A 23,307-nucleotide genomic window follows, 5' to 3' on the forward strand; every position below is an offset into this window, starting at 1 on the left:
ATTCAATGAATTCTCCAGATACACAGAATGTCTGCCTTGGTGTTACTTTTAACAATCAGTGTATAATATTAAGTACAGCACAACATTTCTTAAGCATCATTTGTAGAGATAGTGCCTTAAAAAAAAAAAACGGACACAAGTAAAATACTATCTTTAAAAACTGTTTAGGAACAAAAATACAGTTTTCCATTAGCATAAGAATATACTGAGCCATCACAAAACACAGGCAGATACAAAACCAAACAAAGTAACACTTGTAGACTCTATTTACACCAGAAAACAAAGTTTTAAAGGGAGACTAACTGCACAGCGGATTAGACTCTGGTCTTACCTCTGTTTCTGAACAGAACAAACTTCAAGACATTCTAGAAATTCTTCACAATTTCATTAAAATAGTAATTGTTTTCTGTTTTAATTTCTTTATTTGTTGTTGAAACATTTTCATTCCTACGTGGTTAATTCTAACTAACCAACTATCCATGTTCCTCCATGGTTAGTTTGTTCATAGAACAAAACTAACCAATTCTGCTGCTTTTTTTTTTGTTACCTTTCTTTTATGGCAGCTTACATTCCAAGATATGAAGATTTGAAACCACCAGGATGGGGATTCTCAGTTCCATCCAGATCTCCAAAAAAAGTCTAAGTTAACATTAAAAGGTTCGTTTACCATCTGGCCCCATCATGTCTGTATTATACCAGCTTTTGGCTGCAAAGCTGAAGAGCTTTAATTAGAAGTACTGAACGCTACCCAAGACCACACGCAGGAAGAAGATTTTAATTAGGCAATTTAATTTTAAAATTTTATTTTTTCCAAACACATTAATCTGTAACCATCCAAAACATTTTTCTATCCTCCTACCAAATTAGTAGTGGTTAACACATAGGACTTATACATATAAATGTATATATTACATATATATATATACACACACGTATATTAAGTCAAAAACACTATTACAGCAGGTGAAAAAAAGTTTACCTTAAAAGAGCCAGAACTGCAGGATAGTATAAGCCAACTTTCACTTCATTCTCTTACTGGTCATATAAGAGAAGACACAAGATATTTTCACTACCACTTCAGTGTGCCTTAAGCATAGTCTGCTTACGTCTCTTGGGACATACCTCTGAGTTTGCAAGCAAGTAAACCTCTGCTGAGTTTGCTAAACATTCCAATTATCTAGACTAAATAAATTACCTAGCGTCCTTGCACTTCTCAGCTCAGAACTGGACTGACAGCACTGGGTTTTTACTATTAATCTTTATTTAGAAACAGGAGGAGACCAATTCATTATTCTTACATGGAAGGAGATTTTTGATTTCAATAGCCTTTGAGCAGGGCTCTGCAGCCACAGGCAATAATTTCCAGCTATTTGTTGTAGCATGAATTTGAACTGCTGGCTTCTATTATCCCTTCTGTTGTTAACTCTTTGTAAACGAACCAAAAGAACCAATACAAAGAGATCAGATTACCAATATACAGAATGCAAAAATATTTAGGAAAACAACAGCTACCTGTTTTAAAAATATGTTTCAGCAGCAAGGGAAACATGAACTTTACAACCTTTCCACAAATACAGAAATGTCAGCCATACGGAGAAATAAATAACAGGAATCCCATAACCAAATTTTTAATTAAAATAACCCTGTACAGAATTTGGATATAGTAAAATCAGCTACATTGAGTTCATATCAAATAAAAGAACATTCTCAAACTTACAGAAAGTAAATGCTGCAGTATTAACTCTGCTAACTACCACGTCACCGTGTGCTGCCATTGCTTGGTCTTCTCAGAGTCCCACTTTCAGTCAGGATCCTTACAACATTTGGAATATCAATTCCTTTGTTAAAGGTTTAAAAAAACAAAAACAAAGAATAAGTGGTTTGATGATACATTTTAAAGCACAAGTTATACTGAAACATTTAGATGATTACATGAATTTGAAGCTTTTCTTATTAAATAAAAAATACTCTAACAGTTAAAAAATGGAATGTGTTACTTAATTGCCTGGGAACTATTAACCATATTCCTGTGAACAGCTCTAATGTTTCAGTAAAGGGTCTGTCTAGCCCTTCTGATCTGTTGCTGACCTGCAAAGATCTGTAGCTGATGATTACGAAAACATTACTAGACGTTCTCCATTTTAACACTGCACCAATAAGTCAGTGTTCTCTTCAGAGCACAAGCAAGAATGCTACGTTGCTTTGATTAAACTGATGCCCATGACTTTGGAGGAGGGAGGGAGGGGAAAAGTAGAAGAAACACAGGGTCAGCTTAAGTGGTAAAAACAACCACTCAGTGGCCATAAACTAAGGAAAGAGTAGGAATGGAACCTGAAGTGTGCCTAAAGCCTTGTGGGTTATGGGAATATTATGCTCTCCCAACCTCAGATCATCTTTAGATCAGGAAACTTTTCAAGTCTGATAGGGCACACTTCTAAACCTTTTGCAACTCTAAATTCCTTTATAGAAAATGATGGAAACAGAACTGTATGCTCTATTCCAGACACAAGCAAAACATGAGTTTATGTGACAGCAAAATAGTAACTCCCCTCTCTCCTTCCATTCCTTCCTTAATTCTTTGCATTCAGTTTATTCTTCTAACTGATAAGTTGATATTTCCACTAACCTGATGAGGAGCATTTGAACTTCAGTCAACCAACACTTCAACTGTTTTGAATAATGTTGCGATCACAAAATTTTGTCATCCAGATATTCATCCCTTTTTCCAGGTCACTTAAACAGCACAGGCTTTAAGCACAGGCCTACAGAACCTCCTTACGCTGTAAAAAAACAATTGCCTGTTTGCTATCTGTTTCTTATCTGACTCCTTTGCTGACTCCTTTCAAAACAACTCCAGAAAGTCTGGAAGGAGGATTTCTTATCATAAAATCTGTATACATACATCCCCACCACCAGCACTCTGAGCAGACCATATTTATCCAGGCGTCTACTAGTTTCCACCCTGTTTTTCTAAACAATTCTATTCACCTCTCCAACAAAAACTGGTAGTTTTGAGGATCACCTAGAACGCTGTACTGGCTCTGGACAGGATGGAGTTCACTTTCTCAGCAGCCCAAACAGTGCTGTGGTTTGGATTTGTAGCTAAAGCAGCACCGATAACACAGCTGTGCTTTGTCTAGTGCTGAAGTGGGCTTGTGCAGTGTCAAGGGTTTTTCTTTTTCCCCTCACTCTGTACTGCCGCAGTGAATAGGCTGAGGGGGAACGCCGCTGGGACAGCTGACCCCAATTGGCCAAAGGCATATTCCACACCATATAACATCATGCTCAGCAAGCAATAAAATTAGGTGGAGATAAGCTGGGGAGGGGGATGTTGTTCCCTCCCCCATCTCTGTCACTTAGAAAAATTTGACACATGACAAAATTTATTAAACTTCTGCTCTTCCTATTCTTTTCCCTGTTCTTCACCAGTTATCACAGTTGAGATTCTCTTTTTTCTCTAATAACAATATGCTCGATTTTAGTTTACTGTCTTTTACCATGTAGATGTTAAATAGGCACAAATGAGAAAATTTTTAAAAAAATCAGTGTTTATTAACACCTTCATTCATAGGAGTGCAGCCATTTTGAATTACCATTCCTAAACTGGCTCCTGAAAAAAATAAAAGGGGAAAAAAACCTCTCCCTAGTATCTCAAACTTCTTAATGTTTCACAAAGCTAACAAAAATTGTTATGTATATTTTCATATGCATTTGCATACGCCTTCACGTATATGTGAATTACCTCTGAAAGCTGGGTTTGCTGCTGCTATTTTGTGTAGAGTAGCAGTAACTTCCTCAACATTCATATTTCTTACACTGTTCAAAAATTCAGCAGTGATGTTGTTCTCATATGCTGCTTCCAAAGTGCCAGCTGAGAAGTTTTGCAGGTCATCTTCCTCAGTTACTGACAAGGACTTCTTAGCTGATCGGCTGCTTGAATAGTCTTAAAGAAAATAAATACTGTTTTTCAGTTCAAGAAGATTCTGAATAGTCTTCATTACTTAGTTATCTAAATAGGCCTTTTTAAAACATTATTTTCCAGTTTTGCACAGCATCATTGGTAAGGTTCACACCTGGCTTCACTAATAATATTTTCATACAACTGAGAGTTAGATATGCTTTTTATTTACAGAAAATCCTGAAGAAACAAGGGTGGCAGGTGGGTGAAAGCTCTTTTCTTTATGGCTTACAAATGGAACTAAAAAGGAACTAAAAGTTCCTAGTCTTTCATATTATAAGCAATTACAATTTTTTTTTTTATTAGTATTGTATTGAGGTTTACAAAAGTTAAGTTCTTTGGAGAAAAAATGTCACTGCATAACAAAAAAAACAACACATATGAAATAGATACGCTTAGTACTCCACGCAATTTTCTCTCCAAGTTTAGGACAAAATTTCCTACCACATGGCATGTGAAAACTAACCATTTATTTATATTAAGAAGGAAATTCTCTCAAAGAAATCCAAGATTCTTTGAAAAAATTCCTCAGAAGTACTGAGGTCAAGTAGTAGCAATATTCAGCTCTTAAACAGAATTTTCCATCCTCTACAACATAATTTTGTTTCCACTAATATCTTGCTTGGACTAGACCTGCACTAAGCCTCTTTTCCACCAAGAAGGAAAAAAGATGCACAAAAAACCTGCCAGTTATACTGTGAAAGACTCCTTAGAAACAATTGATTCTGGGCAGAGGAAATTCAGAGTCAATACTAACTCAATTTCTCCTCAAATCCTACAGTTAAGCAGGATGAACGTTTTTGAATAGGCTGTCCTTTTTAACATCTGTAGAGGAAAACAAACAAACAAACAAACTATTAATCTATGTTACTTGACTTTAGCTTTATTCTGCTTTTAAGCTCTACTTAAGAAGCAGGAAAAAAAAAAAAGCTTTTTAGAATTTAATCTTAATCAGTGTTAAGATTAAAGCACATTGAAGACTGCAATGCTAACATTACCAGTATCAGAATCACTAATATCTGCAGAATTCAGGTCAGATTGCTCTGTGGAATGTTCCAATACTTCTCCTCCATTATGTTCGGTATCTAAGAGATCCTAAGAGTTTGAAAAAAAGATGAGTTCAGAACTTCATCAAAACAACACCCTAAAATGACAAACTACTACATTTTAATGACCACAGAAACAGATGAGAGATCAGTATTTCTGCTACCCAATTTGAGAAAAAATAATATTTCTTTGAAAATTGTATGGCTGGAAATTAACCTTGATGCACACACTGCTCATGGTATTTGTCTACATCTAAAAAGCACTATATTAGGCTTAGTGATACTTACACAACCTAATTCTCCACCTGTCAGATCTAAAAAGGAAGTATTTTACGCTAAAAATATTTTTAAATTATCTGTTGAAAGATCACGGTTTAGGGTATTCAAGTGTTTTCACAGATCAAGATTTTTTTTATTTTATTTTTCTACAACTAATACATTAGAAGTTATTTTGGTTAGGACTTGATGGTTTTGTAGCATGTCAACTTCTGCCCTCTTTCCATATGAATAAAACAACAAAGAAAGTCTTACATAAAAGAACAGCAGGGATAAGGTAAAAGTAAACTTATTAAAGAAGTAAAAAAAATGTAAATAATAAATGAGAATTATAGACATGAAATTTACCACAGAGAAATACTGCCTTTTCAGGCAGAAAGAAAGCAAAAAGATATAATACAGGGAGCAAAGATAAACCTCACAGCAAAATCCTGAACTAAGAAAGGCTTTTCAAGACAAAACAAAACAAAGCAACAACAAAACCACTCTTATTTTCCTTGAATCATAGAATGGCTCAGGTTGGAAGGGACCTCAAAGATCACCTAGTTCCAACTCCCTTGCCATATGCAGGGACGCCACCCATTAAATCAGGTTGCTCAGGGCCTCATCTGGCCCTGAGCATCTAACCTGGTCTGGTTCCCTCCAGCTTGTTAGGCTGGTACTTAACTCTTATTTGGCATTTTCCACTCAGGCTCATCTTTTAAACACAAAAATAGTTAAGTAACTGTAGCAGGAGGAGTAGCTGTTGTGGCAAATGAGAATTTTGTTCAATACTGACAATTCCATGAGAAAAAATAGCAGGGTTTCCAAAGACAAATATGGTAAATGGATTACAACAAGAGGTTCCTGCCATCCCTGTTGGCAACGGGGCAACGAATAAAAAATCATTCCAAGTGTGAAGTCTGAAGGTACAACATAACATGAACTGGAGAGATAGGGAGTGCAAATGGCTACTGCAGCAAGCTCAGAGAAGTACTCAAAACATTCATGTTTTGACTGACTTATCTTTACACAGACACCAGTAATGACGGGAGCAGGGAGGAACTGGGTTTTTAATAGCAGAACAAAACTGTGTAAGAAAATTGATGTCAGTGTCTGATTACACAGTGAACAAAGTGAGGTCAAGACTGGGAAAGGAAAAAGAGAACAAAATTATCACGGATGTCAGAAGAGATGAGAAAACCGTAAGTTAGGATTGAAAAGGGGGTAAAAACAGCAGAAAAACAAACAAGGAGAAGCATGGGAAATAAAGGACAAAATTATTTTTGGCTTCTATTCAAAAAAAAAAAGCACACCTTTGGAGACAATGCATTAAGACTCCTCAACAGAAAAGTGGTGAGTTTATCCTATCGTAACTACAAAAATTCTTCAAGCATTTAATGGTCACAACTTTCAATACGGTTGGCATGACAATTTTAACTATAAATAAACCATCTGCAACAATAAATATACGTAATCACAGGAATCTACAGACCTGTAGAACAAAAACAAAACAAAACCCACATTACTTTTTTTGATGCAGACCGCTGACGATATTCCACCAGTGCATCTGTGAGAGTCTGCGTTACTTTTAGGATAAAAGCAGCATCGTCTTCATTCAGAATCTCAAAACTTTGCTAGGGAAAAAAAATCCACAACATAAAAATTTTGCCTTTGAAAGATACAAATATCATAATGTATAAACAAATCCTGCAGGAACCTTATTGTTTTTTATATCTTTATTCTTCTGTCAGATGTGGCTAACATTACAAAGTAAATAAAGTTCTATTTTTAATCCCATAAATTGTAGGGGGAAGGCACAAGGTCACAGAGAGGGAGAAAATCATTCACAGAGAATGATGCTGTGGTTACCTGATACAATCATTTGAAAAGGAACAACCCAGGAATGTTCCTGTAAATACATACATGAAAATGTTTTTCCTTAAGTATTTTGATTCTCTTCCCAAGATATCTGCATATGAACAAATGCGTACAATTTCCCTGAGGCAATTAGGTCACAACCCATTTCTCCACAACGTAGCAAAAAGCCAGAACAGTACTGAACTTGAAGATATTTAACAAATTGTCTTATAGTAATTCTCCTCTCCTTCCAAAGAAGCCTAAGGCAAAAGTAGAGTCTCTGAAGCACTGAAGCTCTACCAGGGGAGAAAGTTCTGGTGCTAACAGCCCTCTCAAGGACAGATACACGCGTTGTTCTCTTGTCTACATTAATCAAGTTCCGCTGAAAACAATTCCACGGGGCACAATATAAGAGAAGTACAGGTCTGTCCTAACAACTCAAAGTCTTCCAGATTAAAAGCAAACATCTTCAAACACTCCAGACAAAGGAAAAAAGTAAATCACCAATAACTAGCAATAAATTCATATGTAACTGCATAACTGGGGGTAGATTATATTTTCAGACTAATAGTATTTGTCTCTTCAGGTTTGCACAAGTCATAACTTGTTAAAAAATAGGAAGAAAAGTAAGATTACACTTGGGCAAAGATGTATCTGCTATCAGGTAATGAAAGAGATCCAATTATTTTAATGATAAAAGTTGAACATACAGCTCAGTTAAAAATTATTCAGTAAGAATAATCATTGAAAAACTGGAATTATGATATGAAGAGCAAATCCAGAAAGGATTCTTGTATAATTAACTTCCACTACATATGACAACTTTTGTTTCAGAAGAGGAAGAGAAGATCAAAGTAAAAAAAAAAAAAATCAAAAGAAACGCATCGTGGAGTTTGTAAAGACATTAGTGTAAATGTTGATACTGAACAATTTTCAAACTGTCCAAAACAGAACGTTGTCCCAATCACATTCCCAACAGCCCTCCCCTGTTTTCAGAGGACAATCACACTATACAAGAGGATGCCTTGATTCACATTAGTTACTAGCAAGATACAATCTTTACAGTTTCCCCATTAAAAAGAGAAAAGAAATTACCATGCAGTAAGACTCACAGTAACTACCAGTTAAGATTTTCATTAATTTTGTCTCTAATGTTTTAATGAGATTACCGTTTCCATATGCAAGATTGTGAATGTTGTTAATACACGTAACAGCTAGCAACTGCTAGTTTTCCCCTCTGTTTGCATCCCTGCTGCGAAATGTGTACACAACACATTTTTGACAACTGAATAGAACTCAGCTGTTCAGTCAAACAAAGTGAATAGGTGGGATATTTTTGTGTTTGTTTGTTTCTAAAGTATACAACCTGCATGTTATTCCTTAAAAACTGCTTCTTCCCCTTCTTCACAACCAAAATGTTTCAGTAATATTAACTAGTTCCTAATTAGTAATTGATTAGTAATTGCTAATAAACTAATTATGAACCAGTAATTGTTAATTGCTTAGCAACTCTATTAGAATTTTTCAGAGATGAAATTGCAAGGAAAGATTTAGCACTTACCAAATAACCCAACAGTTCTTCCTGACTAGTGAATTCCTCAAGATTTGCTGCAGGTTCTTGCTGTTTAACATAAACAAGATCTATTATGTGTACTATTTATAACTGAAATTAAACAGTAAATAAGTATTATGGTTATTCTAGGTTCTTGCTCTAATTAAATCGTGTGTACTTGTACAGAAACATGTACTTGTGTTTTCACAACAAAATCAGAAAAAACGTGTTTGTTTTTTTTTAATGTTTTCTTAGCAACTTGTAGGTAACTTATTGTTGATAACATTAGCAATTTGAATAAGCAAAAGCAAACATCATTGCCATATATCATAGTAATTATTTTCCCAACTATGTGTAAACTGGAACAACCCATTAAAAGAAAAATATTCACCTCAAGTTCCTCGTTTTCTTCCTGCAGTTGTTTATTGGTCTCACACCTTAAGATAGAAAATATACACATTATTTTTTTGTTGTATATAAAAATAATACACACACAGTATCCAAATGGTTGATCTATCAAAGGTGTGTCAGTCAATAACTCAGTAATTAGTTTAAATTACTGACACACTACAGACTGTATACTTTGAAAGGTCACACATTTCCTTGCAGACATCCTAGTGGTTCCAGATATAATCATAAAATATATTTATGATTTTTTTAGTGTAATTAGCTACATAAGTTCTAAAACCCAGAGTTAAGAAAAAAGTTTGATATTGGTAATAAAAGCTGTAAACATGCATTGCAGAAAGACAATGCCCCTAATTACAGTACAATTTTTTATTAGCACTTCACAAATTTGTGTTTAAAAACAGTTGGTCAGAAATAGTAGTATTTTATAATGTAGCCACAGAAATACTGAGCATACAAAGCCTCATAATTAACTCAAAAGTAAAAGAAATTCTCAGACTGATGTTGCAGAATTGTTAAGTAGAAGCATCATTTCACTGCTTGCTGTCAAATGAAAATCAGATCTTCTTTTGAGAAACTTTACATTGAATTCACATTTCAGAAGTCTCACAAAAATAAACAGGAAGGAACAAGCTGAAGTGCTATTTCAGTAACCGTAACTTCCAAATTAGTCTCTCACTGGAACACCCGACTGCTTATAACTACCCAGGATCTATCTGAACAACTAGATTAATGAGAGATGTGTGATTTTCCATAGGATTCCGTTCTTAAAATTTAAGGTATGGGACTGCACAATGAGGATCAGTGTCAGGTAAAGCTTTCAGAACCTCGACGTGGATGTCCAAGATTGTATTAGCTTCCCATCTTTGACATTTTTACAAACTAATTTACTCTCAAGATAAATAACTAATATAGTTATTTGAACGCTAGACAAATACATACAAAGATTCATAAACCTAGACTTGAATCTGGTTTCAATTAGTCCTTTTCCTTAATGGTTGGTTGGCCCACAGAGAGGGAGAAGTCCTACAAAAACACATTTCGGGAACAAGAAAATTTCTCCTTTTACAGCTAACAGTAAATAAGAAAAAGGTGGCTAGCCCTTCATGTCTGACCGAGAAACAACTGGTTTAAAGTCAGGAAACATTCTAAGAGAACGCCATTAAAGCAAAATCAAAAGAACTAATTGTTGAAACATAAGTCTTAAGACTCATCAATATATGTATATCCCTTATCAACTGCTTTCCTGTAGTTCCTGGTGTTGCACAAAGATAACTAATGTTGAAGCCATCTCTCCCACACAAGTTGGATAATTCAAACTAAACTCACAGTACTGCTATTAATAAGGACTTTTACAAACAGCAAGCAACTTAGTTCTATCATTTAAGAACCACATATAATATTTATTATTGTTCCTCTGTGAAATCTTTTGTAAAGATGATACCCAATTGTTGCAGCTATTCACTGATTATCTTTTCCTTCTAAAATTACATACAGTTCATATACTGCCCTAATTGTCTAACATGAACCTGTAACAGTGAGTTTTTTAATGCGCTAGCAAAGATTCTTTTTGAATTTGTGATAAATCAGGATTACACCTTAAGGATAACACAGCTAAAACAAAATCTAGTTGCATCTACAGCAAAATCTGAGGTGAATTTACATGCACCAGGTTTTCTGTTGCCGACAAAAGCTTATGGAAAAGCACATACTTTCAGAAGACAAACATTCTACTATTACAGCACCCATCTATTCTTCACAGCACACTGTGTAAATCCCATGTCAGCAGACACCACCTACAACAGTTTCCTTTGAGTATATTTAAAGGGTTTTTGGGGTGGTGGATTTTTTTTTTTTTTTGTTTACTTTTCAGAATCGTTGCCTTTGCTGTCTTCTTCAGTCTTGTTGTCTTTGCTGCTTTCAATAGGCTTATTAGTTTCAGCCTTCTCATCTGGTTTTGCCTGTTCTTGCTGACTTTTTTCTGGCTCCTCTTGAACAGCCTTTTCTTCAAAAATGATAAAAACAGTATTATTAGTAACGGTTTTCTAGTGTACTAATTTAAAAGTATTCTTTGCTCATATATTTTAAAGACAATATTAATAAAACCTAAAGATGAAAGTAAGGTATCTTGAAGAAATAAAAATTAAATAAAAACAGAACCTAAAAATCAAAGGCTTGGTTCAGCCATGAAGCATGTCTATTTTTCTGGTAAGAAATATTCTGAATGGGAATAATTATAATGCATTTAGTCAGTAGCCCAATTTCCCCTTTGACATTAGTTTACAACCAAGCAGTAACTTCTGATGTTTCTTCAGTTACAAAGCATTCACTAATTTTTACTCTTTAATCTGGTTTTGTTTTCAAGAAAACAAACATTAGTCAAATATGTTAGATGTTCAAAAGAAATCTAAGCAATTTATTTCCTTTTGATTCTCCTTGTGCCCTAAGCAAACAGACTGGCATACAGCTCTTCCCTATTTTTGTTCCTGACAATGAAGAAAGCCTTATGCGTCCAAAAGAAGCCTGGGGCCCTTCTCATAGAAATATTCATAGTAAAAACTTCTTCTTATGAATTTTGTTTCTGTTATGAAGTATCCAGCTATAGCAACTTCAAGTAAACCTGGAGAGTTTTCTTTACAAACACTAGAATTATGCTTTGTCTGCCACAGATCCCAAACACATCCATGCACTGTACATGCTGCTTCTATAGCAGAACACAGCTATAGAAATTATACAAAAAGTACAAATAGAGGAAATAATTCATGCTTTGTTAAGAGTTAAATATATATGTATAGCCTTATTCTCTAACCTTGAATAGGGTCTGGCATTTTTCCATCCTTACTTTTACAATCTGTTTCTTCTTCATTACTAAGCGACGTATCCATATGCTGAACTTTAGCTTTTGAAGGGCTGTCATCTGCATTAGGATCTAAACAAACACATTCAAAATGTAGCAAAATGGACATTATCTTGATAAAAGTGAAAAAGAAATTAGTTATAGTGGTTCTAAAAGTGCACTTGAATTTTAACTAGCTGCTTCTGTGCACAAATAGAAACAGTTACAAACATTAGAACAATTTTAGAAGCATTATTCTGTGATAACGTATTAAATATGAACTAGACATTTTAAATATTTTATACCCTGGTTACAATTACATACATAAATTTCTTTCTTAACATAATTAAATATTATAAATTATAGTAGCGTGCTACATGGTCATGCGCAAAATTAGACACATTAAACAAAAGGATTTTGAATAGGATTCAACTTATTTCAAAACTCCTTCTTAGATTCCAAATGGTTTTCCTTTTCAGAGTATGACAGTGCTAATTGAGATCATTATACAAATACTCTTCTCATTACTTCTACTGAGCTATTTTAAAACACAGTTTAGACATTAATATGCAATAAAATTATGTACATTAGTTTTAATTCAAGTCTGTATTTCCATGCAAGTCTGAGAATAAGAGCTTCATAGCAATTCTTATCCATTTTCCAGAATAGCATGCAGTTGGACTGTCTGTCCGTCCAGATGGTATTGTACAGCAAGTTTTGGAAGATTGATTAAACTGAGTGAAGAAGTCTCACAGATACCATGTTCCTACAGCTTTGTGAGAATCAAAGGCTGGTAAAACTGGAAAAGTTTTCCTCCACAGATAAGAGCTGCGGCTGTGCTTTAAGGATTCCATCTGGCTTTCTGGACTGCAGGTTAAATGCACACACTGAGGTCCAACCTGTCATTCTGCCCAGTTCACCAAAATGCCTGTGAGCAGCTGGCACTGCAGAGAGTACAGCTGTTACCAGGTAAAAAGGTAAATGACTCTGCAAAGTGAGGAAGGCTTTGTGGGTGAAGGGGAGAATGGAGAGGGAAAGAACCATAAAAAAGGTCTTTCTAGTTGCTCCTGAAAGAACTTGCTCATCCATCAGTACACATAAACCTTACAAAACACAACTCAGAACATACGCACACACTACCATTCTGACCAAATCTTTCAACCTGCCCTGAAAGAAAGCTATCTTAGATCACGGCAGTTTACAAGTTACATCCCACTGAGCACACTTACATTCTTGCCATCTCTTCCTCATCATCGGGGCATCCGTAACAACCTGTAAATAAAAACCATTTACGTTAGCTATTTTGTGGATACAATTTTAACTTAGGTATTTCATCAAATATTTATTTTTTAAAGATATGACCGATAGTGGTACACACAAGTGTAAACCACCGAACGGACATGCAAGAGTAGTTACTCGAACAGTTACTTATCACAATTAAACCTGTTTTAAAAGCTTAAAAAAATAAAATAGCTGGTTTCAGAAAAAAAATACAATGATTTATAACAGTTTATATACCCTCTACTTAAACATTCCTTAAATCAAGAACAAATTTTTTATGGATGTAGTGAAACAGTTCATGGAAAGACAAAACAGTCTACAAAATATAAATGAAATTAATTATTTCTATATCCATGAAGAAAAATCTGAAACATACATACATGCATGTATGATTTCCACCAACATAATGTAACTAATATTCTTCCAGTATGTTTATTTGCTTGCAAATAATAATAGTCTGCATGCAAACAGATTTCAGATTTAAGCACTTACAATTTTGCTGAAAGACAACCCTTGCATAATTAAGCAGGATTTGGGGCTTGCACAGAAAGAATACTTACTAGCATTAGATCTTGCCAAGAAACACTGCTTAACAAGCAGGCTGTTTACACATTGAAATTGATGGAGAGCACAAATTTAAGGTATGCCAAAAAGAACACTAAGCACCTGAGTTAAGTTGTCATGAACCAAAGTGGTGAGGCACACCTGAAGAAGAAGCTCTGCCAATATCCTGGCCAGATAAAGCTGGTAAACGTTTCTAAACATCATTGCAGAATAAACAACAACTGAAAGCAGTATGAAGATAACTTCATAAGAACATGCTTCTAACAGTGCAACCCCTCAACAGTTTCAGCTCATGGTGCTCCTATGAACCCATGCCACTGTTGAGAACATCACATCCACCTGCAAATTTGTATACTTTCCCGTGTATATCACTGATTTTTTTCATCTGTTTCTTTTGTGAACTGCCTCAGGATGCTAACAGAGCAGAAACTCTAACCTAGAAAAGTATGAAGGTAGCTTCCTAGCAACAATTAAACAAATTGTTTTACATACATACACACACACACAACTGGGAATTGGCTAAATATTAATACAGATATTTTGTATATTTGTGCTCCCTAGAGTTGTATTTCTGTACAGTCAGATAGCATGAGTATTATTTCAAACAAGAGAAATACTTAAATACTTATGATGGGAATGACCAATGGGAAATTGTATCTAGAGTAATCTTGGAAGAAGTATTAAAAAGACAAAAGCACTTGTAGTAAAGGTTAAAAAAAAAAGGTTTTTTTTCAGTTTATTTATAAGTGTATAACTTCTAGCATTCTTAAGAAACGTACCTTTATTTGTTTTCTTCCTTCTTTCTTCTCAATTGTTAATGCAACTTGCCTAACTTTTCTGTTGAGTTCAGAGCCTTTACCCTTAACTTCATCAGATTCTGCTATCTCAGGATAATGTTGTTTCTAAAAAAAATAACGAGATGCAAATCATGAAGTCATGCTTCATCCTATGCAGTTCTTTCAAGATCTAGCACAGAAAGAGAGAATCATGGGAGAAAAAAATCAACCTGTATACATAAAAAACAGAACTTCCTGAAATGTTTAGGTATAGAATTGCAGACTAATTGGGGGGACTGAAGCTGAATCTGCTCAAAGCACGCTTGACATTCAACTCTGAACTGGCTGCACACGGCTTTTTCTACTTGGGTCTTGGAGACCACAGTAGACAGATTCTACAATCTTTCTGGGCTACCTGCTCCAATGCCTGACTGTCCTCACAGCAACAAACTTCTTTCTTATGTAAAGTCAGAAATTCCCCTGCTTGAATAAAGTTTCCAGCCATGCACGTCCATGAAGGGCCTGATTCTGACTTCTTAAAAACCTCCCCTGAGGTACTGAAGGGCTGCTGCTAGATCCCCCTGCAGCTTTTTCTTCTCTAGCCTGAACAAAGCCCAATTACCTTAGCCTCTTCTCACAGGGAGAGTGCTTCAGTCCCCTCACCATCTTGGCAGCTCTCCACTGAACTTGCATCAATAACTTTATGGTTTGCAGAAGCACAAGGCTGGACACAGTATTCTAAATACGGCCTAAGAAATACTTCTAGATACGGCCTAAGAAATAGTCTGTTGCCTACAGTTAATCCATCCCAGCTGCATGACTTAAAAGTTATCCTTCTTGAATTATTATTACATTTACAGTACTTAGGAATGTAACATAGATGGGGTAAACAAGAAGTACAAGAGCTAAGAACATGAAAACCACCAATACAACTCTCACTGAGCATATCCAGCTGAATTAACGAACAGAAACAACAAGATCTTTAAGAAGGACATTGTTGCAGAACCAAAACAATACACCCTGTAACAACGTTAGCTCCTAAGACATCTAAAAGATGGAACAATTTCTTTATTGATTCAGTTCTTTACAGTAATTTAAAAAAATTAGTTATAAGCCTACTTCTAGGCAATTACAGCTGTGCATTTCCTTTTTGGCGTTGTTAGTCAACCAAAATAAAATACACTAACAACTCAGTGTCAGCAACGCACCTGCACACACATCATTGATGAGCTGAATTTTAAATCCATTTATTAGACCATCAACATGTATGACTGCAGTACAGATTTACATGTTTTCACAAAACCTTACGCAACAGCTTAAAAACACCAGATTTTTTTATTAAAATCTGACTAGCAGATTCTCTACTTAAACCATTATACCAATAATAATAATTAAAAAGAAAAAAAAACCACACACCTTTACTGTAAAAACTTACCAAGTATGCCAGTCTATGCTTAGAGCCGCAAACGTGCATGAACATGTTACTCAGTCCTGTTTTACAGTGGCACAGTTGACACTCATAGAGAAAAGGGAAATTGTCTTTTGATCGGTATTCGATTATATAATTAAGTCCTGCATTGATTAAAAAAAAGTTAGGAAATTTGATGTTTGCTGAAACAATGTGTTCTACTTGTTTCTTAGGCTCCAAAATATAATCAGTGCTAGCTACAAAAGAGGTAATAAAGGAAACTATCGTTATTGCATGTCAAACATGTGGATGAAGATTTTTGTAACTATGAGTTATTTCATCTTTTGGTTGTCTAGACTTCTTCAACACCAAACACATAAAACCAAATTTCTTTGAGATGCCTTATTTTTACCACAGCACTTGACAAAATGGAAAAAAAAAATCCCTTAAAAATTAATAGCAACAGTTCTTTTGTTACTATTTGTACATTTTAATATATGCTCCTGTAGTTATTCTTCTAGTCCAGTACACTCTCCCTTCCCTCCACAGGATGGCAGCTACAATTGGACAAAAATAGTAAAGCTCATTTAAGTCCAAGTTTCTTTCTATCGTATCACCTTAGACTGTTTACAGACCATACTCTCAGAAGCATTCTAGGCTAAATCTAACAGTTTTGTCACTAAGATCAGTCCCTTTCATACCATACTACTACGTACTCAATGTAAAGTTAGTAAAAATCATAACGTGCATTAAAAGTTTACATTTTTAAGATTAACTCAATGCTCTTTAAAGATAAACATCACACAAGCAAGCAGTTACAGTATTAAAAACCCTCACCGAGTGCAGGTTCTGAATCTTTACATGTGTTAAGTTGCTCTTCCAAAGTCTGTCCATGAAATCTCTCTGGCTCAGTCTGCACTGTAAGATAAAATCAATTTCATGTAATCTCACATCATCCATCGATCAGTCTTCATGGTCTCAAAAAATCTCCAAAATGAAATGAAGTCCTGACTCTAACCTTTGGCCTAGAGAAAACATGCTAAGTAATTCACGTATAAGTGAATCCCTGCTCATAAAGAGCCCCACAGCCCAAATCAAGTCAGTTACTGAGAAACTCTATCCCCAAAATCATGTTTTCACTTGTTTTATAACATCTTGTGTGCAAATATTATTCTATGTATTATTACAAATATTTACTGTAAATGGGAAATACAATGAATAGAAATGAACTCAAAGCAACCTTCTAAGATCTAGACATCTGTACCTCAAAACATTTCATTTCTCTCTACGCTTTCTTTTTTTTTTTTGACATTAAACATTCTTACCATAATCAGGAAGTTTTTCAGGTGTTTTCACTTGATCTCCTGTGCCACCTGCAGCTTTAACTAAAACAAAAACACACGCAGAGACACAAAAAAAAAAACAGAAGTGGAAATTTGGTATTATATATATATATATTTTAAAGAAAACTATAGACAACAAACATGTTTTGTTTTGAACGTGCTACATGATTTTTGGGATAGAAAATATTTATACCAAACAACAACAAACTTATTTCATGTCAGCCAATTCAATGAAGCAGGCAGAGGCAAACCAATGCAGCCTCTAGTTACCTCATAACGTGGGTTTTAACACACAACACAAAATTAAATTCTTAAATAGTGGCTTAAATTCTAAGCAATTTTGACTGTAATTTAATTTACATAAAGACAACCTGCAACAAGGAGAAAGCCTGACTGATTCTCTATGATGCCCATACCTTTTATTCTATAATTAACAAAGCTTTATTTCATAAATTTCAGGGCTACTTTAATCCAATACATCACAGAAATTCAATTTAAATCCACTGATCTTGAGACGCTTAAACCTCCTGCCTGTCAAGACACTTGATTCAGGCCAATAACCTTCCTGTCCTTTTTAAAAGCTCTACAGCTATCCCCTTCCCAGTCAAGTATTTTTTTTTTCTGTTGGTATATGGCATGTGTTAGGGCTGGGGTTGCAGAACGTTAAGAAAGACAGAGATAATGACCACATAACGTGATCTGTCATGGAAGAACTGGGAGAGGGAGAGAGATCTATGTAAGATGAGACTGGGGCGGGGTGGGGGGAGTGGAATGCCAATACATGCAAAGGAAACAAGTTGTCATGAAGAGAAAACTACAAAGACTAAGAATATAAATCATATTCTGGTCACTAGAACTCATCTACTTTTTTTAGTGTCCAATCAATCCGGGAAAAGGGAGCAGGACAGAAGAGAAAAAAGACATGTTGACCAATTCACCTCTAAACATTTCAGGGCATCTACGCTGATAAATACCTAATTGCTTAAATTTGCTTTAAAGACTGTACAAAATATCCCAGACTGGGTAGATGCAATGACAATGCATGCTTGGGCCACAACTTTCAAACTAAATCCCAGGAGCAGTGCACTGCACAAACCTGTATCACTGTACAAACCTGTAAATACATTTTGGTGCGTCATAAAACACAAGTAGGAAAAGTTATAGTTAAACCCTCATTCCTAGTGGAACTAGACTAGTTCATAAAAAAGTAAGAAGTTTTAGTGATAATTTAAACCTATTAGAAGTACTTTGCTTCAGCTAAACATGAAGATATCCGTAATGAGATCTTTAAAAAAGCAAATATAAAGCGTGTGCAGAACACATACATTTAGGAAGTACATATATATATTTTAAATGTAATTTCAATCTTGAGTGTCTTTGAGGTTGCTCGGATTTTTAAATGTAAGCGATCATTAGTATTGTAGCTAGTGCATTTCAATAAACTTCACTCACATTATTGATTTTTCACTGTAGGATTATACAGTTATATCATCGAAGAACATAGGTCAGGTCCTAAAGCACAGAGCTTGAGGAAGGCTTTTTCTTGTTTCATAAATACCTGAATTGGGGCAGGGAGAAAGCTGCACCTATAATATAGGATAGGAACTAAAAAAATCTTGCACTTACCAATACCATGAGCTTTCAGTGCTTCTTCAACCTAAGTTAGTGAATTATCAACAACCAAGGAAAAAACCCAGTCACTTAAGATTCAAAAGACAGCAATGTAAAAGTATCTTTGTTTATAAAATGGGTTAGATTAACACTAACACCTTAGACCACCTCAAGAAAATTACATTATACTCAAAAATATATTCTCCCCAGGTAGTCTATCATTTAAATAATTCCATTCTGCATTTATTATCAGTCCTGCATTCTGATGGATTCTCTGTCTCTACTAATCCAGAATACAAGACGCAAAGTTTTATCCATCTTTTCTGATGGTACCAATGTACAAAACTAAGTTCCACTTTATTGCAGTAAACAAAATAACAAAGCAACAAAACAAGTTAAATATCTGAAATTGCACACTCTAAAAAAGATATTTCAACCCCCCATTCTATTGCTAAATAAATCTATAAAATCCGACAAAAGGTGCACTCAAAAACTGATCTTACCGTCTTATGCTTGAATCCAAGGAAGTGAGTCTGCAAGTTTAATGCAGAAGCACACCAGATTTTGCAAATCTAGGTTAAAGAGAAGAAGTGTTTCTAGCATTGCACTTAAACCAACAGAAAAAAAAAATACAACTGATATCAAAACAAATCACAACTGCCATTAAAATGTCAGCATAGGCAAGTTCTATAAAAGTACTATTTCTATAAGACAAGCTAAAGAACTTTACTAGACCTCAACTAGAACTTTTCTTCACGAGGTTCTACAACCACCAAATAGCCACGTAATTAAAAGGAATCTCCACATCGCATAAAGGTTTCAGATGTCGCCAGAATCCTGCTGCTATCTCATGGCATATTTTTGCGTGGATAAGCCAAGACAGATCCAAGATCTTCCTCACACCCTATCAACCAAGTCTGACCCAGAGGCAGTGCATACCTGTCACAAGCCTATACACGTGTCCAAAGCCAGTTTTTCTCAGAGCAGCAGGCAAACTAACAGACTTGCGCTCTGATCTGTTTGGGGCCTGTCTCACTCACATGCATGTCAAGTGTTTCAGTCACAGCTGGTTTATTTCCAAATACTTCCTCCTCGTCTAAAAAACATCTTTAAAAACAACAGCAATAACTCTGAGAAACAGATACATTATGATTTTATTTTTTTTTTCTAATGAGGAGCTGCAGTTTAATCTTCCACTTCAAAAGAACGCCCTTAACTAGAAACATAATATTATTTCAATTAAATTAAAATTACTAATTATTTAATAAAATTAGTGGCTTGGCTGTTTTGACACAACACAGTCAAACATGCAAAAGACAGCAAAGTAAGTTTGATGCCAGTGCTATATCAGGAGAGAGGAAAAAAAAAATGTTAAAATAATAACAAAATAAAACAAGTTGGTAGGAATCTTCATACCCACCCAGAAAATCCACCTGAAGGACCCTAAGAACAAAAGATGTCTTAATGTACCTTCCTATCTTCTCCACCAGAGCAGCAGCAAATATAAGCCTTAGAACAAGAAGACGAGCTCAAGATTCTTAAATTCTTTGAGAAGTTTTCAATACACCTGCTGCATCTACACCTCTACCTTCCTAACACCTGGGTCCCCATATTTCTATGCTTTCTTGCATTCCTGCTCACTGAATCCTTTTGAAAGGGTAGTTTTGTCTTCTTGATGTCCATTGAGTGTGTGAGACTAAAACAAATTTGACTAATTTATGCATATACAAAGAAGATAACAGCATCCCCAACATTCATTCTTAGAAGTGAGAACAGTAACTTCTTATATGGGCTTTAAAAAATCTGAAATATGCATAACTAGAGTATGGTCGAGTTGCAAAAGCAGAAAGATTTCCTGTCCTGTTCAAAAATGTTTACATGGCAAGAGTTTCATCCTCCTAACACACCATAACCATGCACTTCTGTGCCAGATGTTCTTTTGTCATGCCTCAGAATACAAACTAAAACCCCACAAGACATCCCATGCCCTTCCAGTATAGGATCAACATCCAAGAGTCTCATCTACCCCAACAAAGTCCTAGAGTTCTCAGTCTCTCACACCTGGTTTCCAGTGCCCTGGCACTCCTGTTCACCAGAGTCAACACCACAAAAATGCAGAATCTGCCAAGATGCAGCAACTCTCACCACACCCTGGGTGCACTAAGAACAAATTGTCACAGCACTGCAGTCTACCTGCCACAACCCTAAGCAGCTGGCCCACGACTGGTCTGGCCAGAGATTTATGGGCAGGTGAACTTACAAGGTCCTGCAACCCTGTGCAGGACAGTGGTGTAATACAGCTGACGGCAGTGGAAGTTCTCCCAGGAGGAGGATGGGCTCTCGAGGAGATAGATCAGTGCTTAGATGAAATCCATATAAAATCAGAGGCTCCAGGATATAAGATGGTACCAATGCTCCTCTCTCATGTCATCTTTGTACACTAAAGAGCTGCTGAAACCAGAAATGGCGTACAGAGCCCAGCAGTAGCCAGACAGCTAAACACAGAGTCCAAACCCAGATGACCACTCTAATACACATGCTGTATGCTAATCTCTGTGTTTTGGTAGCACTATGTATCGTCATTCTGTAAAATGAGAAATCTCTCAGAAAAAAAGAAACAAAAAACATAACCATGGAAACACACAAACCTTTTTTCATTCCTGTTTTCTATCCGATTAGAAATAAAGAAAATGCTTTGTTTTTCTTTTCATTTGAGCCTCTAACAAACCACAAGAAAGAAGTTTTATTACTCAACATATGCTTCAGTATTCTTGCCCCTGCTCAGACAAAGATACTTAGCAGGTGTATGGACAGGCTTGTTTCAAGCAGACCACTGCCCTGGGTAAACTAAGGGAAAGAAAGAACATTTTGTAAATAACCTTAACATTTTTATGTATAAAGATCTATTTTTGAAAGGGAACTCCCACTGCAGCTTCTTGAACGTTAGCAAATTATCAACAATAATAATAACCTACCTAAAACTAAGAGACTATGCTCGTGTTAATGTGTTCTGTATTTGCACAAGATGTAATGGCAAAACTTTACAGTTAGTTGTTATTTTCACAATTGGTAAACTTCAGAACCCTAACTATCTGAACTGCAGACACTTTCTGTTGAGGTTTCAAAAAACATTATAGGGCAATTACTAAATTTTTAAGTTTATAAAGATCTCACAAAATTAACAATAGGGAAAGTACATTAAAAGATTAGAGAACACATAGGCAAGAATACTGTGCAATAAAGGTTACTAAGCAAAGCTGGCCTAAGTTAAAAATGGAAATATGCTAAAACTGAGCAGAAGACGGGCAAATCATAAACCTAACACCATCACAAGCCAACTTGAACATAGCTGCTGTTTCCTCTGGTGTTCAGCAAGAAGTAGAACCAGTACAATAACTGAAACTGCCCATGTTTGGTTTGAATTCAACACGACAATGCATTCACATCAAAATGTCATTACTTCCCTTCAGCTTCCTGAAAATAATGCTCTGAATCAAGAAGCTGAACGAAGCCAAGTAACAGGGAACCAGGCACATCAACACTGTGGTAGCAAAACTGAAAGACGAAGGCTAAGAGGGGAGGAAGAGCTGCAAAAGATCTTCTCCTCACAGATTAATTCACTATATAAACAAGAAGGACTACTGGGGATCGGTCTGAGGAAGCCCAAAGGTGGCAGCAGGTAATATGCAGGTAAGAAGGAGGCTGTAATGCAAGGCTGCTTTCAAAACCACGTCAGCTGTAAACAATTGCTGTCCTATACAAATTCTCTCTATGTGGTGAACATCAGGTTTCAGCTGACTGTTACTCTGTACTAATAACTAGAATAACTACTTTTTGAAAAGGTGAAGGAGAAGTATCAGGCCAAAAACATGTTCTGAGATTCCCCAGAAAAAAAAAGCACCGGCTCAGCTCAAGATAAGAGTTCAAACTCGGTTCAGCTCGATTTCGCGTTAGTTACAATTCCCAGCAAGCAATACTTACGTTGCAGTAGAAGGGGTTTACCTGCTTCTTTATCTCAGCTTCGGGGTCCATGGCTGAGCTTCAGATGATATGGCAACTCTAGGGAAAGTACCAAAATAAAACAGATTGTTATTTTAGATCCAGGAAATCGCCCGAATCCCCGGGGCACGGCAGGAAACCACTCGAGCTTCCCTCGGGCAGCACAACACCGCCGGGAGCCCTCACCCACGCCCGGCAGCAAGACAAAGGCGGCCGCCGCCGACCTCCCCCGCGACCCCGGGGCTGCGCTGCCCGCCTCAGGGCCGCCACATGGCGGCCGCGCCGCCCCGCCGGGGGACACCGGGGAAGGCGGCGGCAGGGCCCTGGCGGCCCGGAGAGCCCCCGGGCCGCCGCTGGGAGCGCTGTCGGAGGCAGAGCCCGAGCTGGTGCCGTGGGGAGATGAGGGAGGG

At 36.2% G+C, this 23,307-nt stretch overlaps 1 protein-coding gene across 4 annotated transcripts; it reads right to left on the reverse strand.

Moving 5' to 3' along the window:
* Positions 1-786: 786 nt before the first annotated feature.
* On the reverse strand, positions 787-23,299 carry LOC310893575 (uncharacterized protein). Of its 4 annotated transcripts, XR_014579101.1 has the most exons (18): positions 23,084-23,231; positions 22,880-22,957; positions 19,402-19,470; positions 18,914-18,944; positions 17,270-17,329; positions 16,782-16,862; positions 15,972-16,108; positions 14,540-14,662; positions 13,145-13,187; positions 11,889-12,008; positions 10,946-11,084; positions 9,063-9,108; positions 8,681-8,740; positions 6,789-6,896; positions 4,957-5,053; positions 3,743-3,943; positions 2,627-2,780; positions 787-1,838 (listed from the first exon to the last, which is right to left on the reverse strand). XR_014579101.1 is itself a non-coding variant. In XM_083822751.1 (17 exons), exons 2-17 carry the CDS (start codon positions 22,928-22,930, stop codon positions 1,759-1,761), a joined length of 1,446 nt encoding a protein of 481 aa, XP_083678877.1. In that variant the 5' UTR covers positions 22,931-22,957; positions 23,122-23,299; the 3' UTR covers positions 787-1,758. The 4 variants fall into 4 exon arrangements, 3 of the variants coding, with proteins under 3 accessions (XP_083678877.1, XP_083678876.1, XP_083678878.1); XM_083822751.1 differs by lacking the exon at positions 2,627-2,780 and having other exon boundaries at positions 23,122-23,299; XM_083822750.1 differs by lacking the exon at positions 2,627-2,780 and having other exon boundaries at positions 23,084-23,229.
* Between the last annotated feature and the right edge of the window lie 8 nt (positions 23,300-23,307).

The sequence above is a fragment of the Anser anser genome (assembly GCF_964211835.1).
Source record: "Anser anser genome assembly, chromosome: 2".
Classification (NCBI taxonomy): Eukaryota; Metazoa; Chordata; class Aves; order Anseriformes; family Anatidae; genus Anser; species Anser anser.

Bases quoted from the DNA above. Each gene is read 5' to 3' on its own strand.
- LOC310893575 (XM_083822751.1), bottom strand. From the start codon at position 22,930: ATGGACCCCGAAGCTGAGATAAAGAAGCAGGTAAACCCCTTCTACTGC. The intron at 17,330-18,913 runs GTAAGTGCAAGA...TTTTTGTTTTAG, and splicing joins ACTGAAAGCTCATGGTATTG to TTAAAGCTGCAGGTGGCACA. The intron at 9,109-10,945 runs GTAAACAAAAAA...TTCTATCTTAAG, and splicing joins AAAGGCAACGATTCTGAAAA to GTGTGAGACCAATAAACAAC.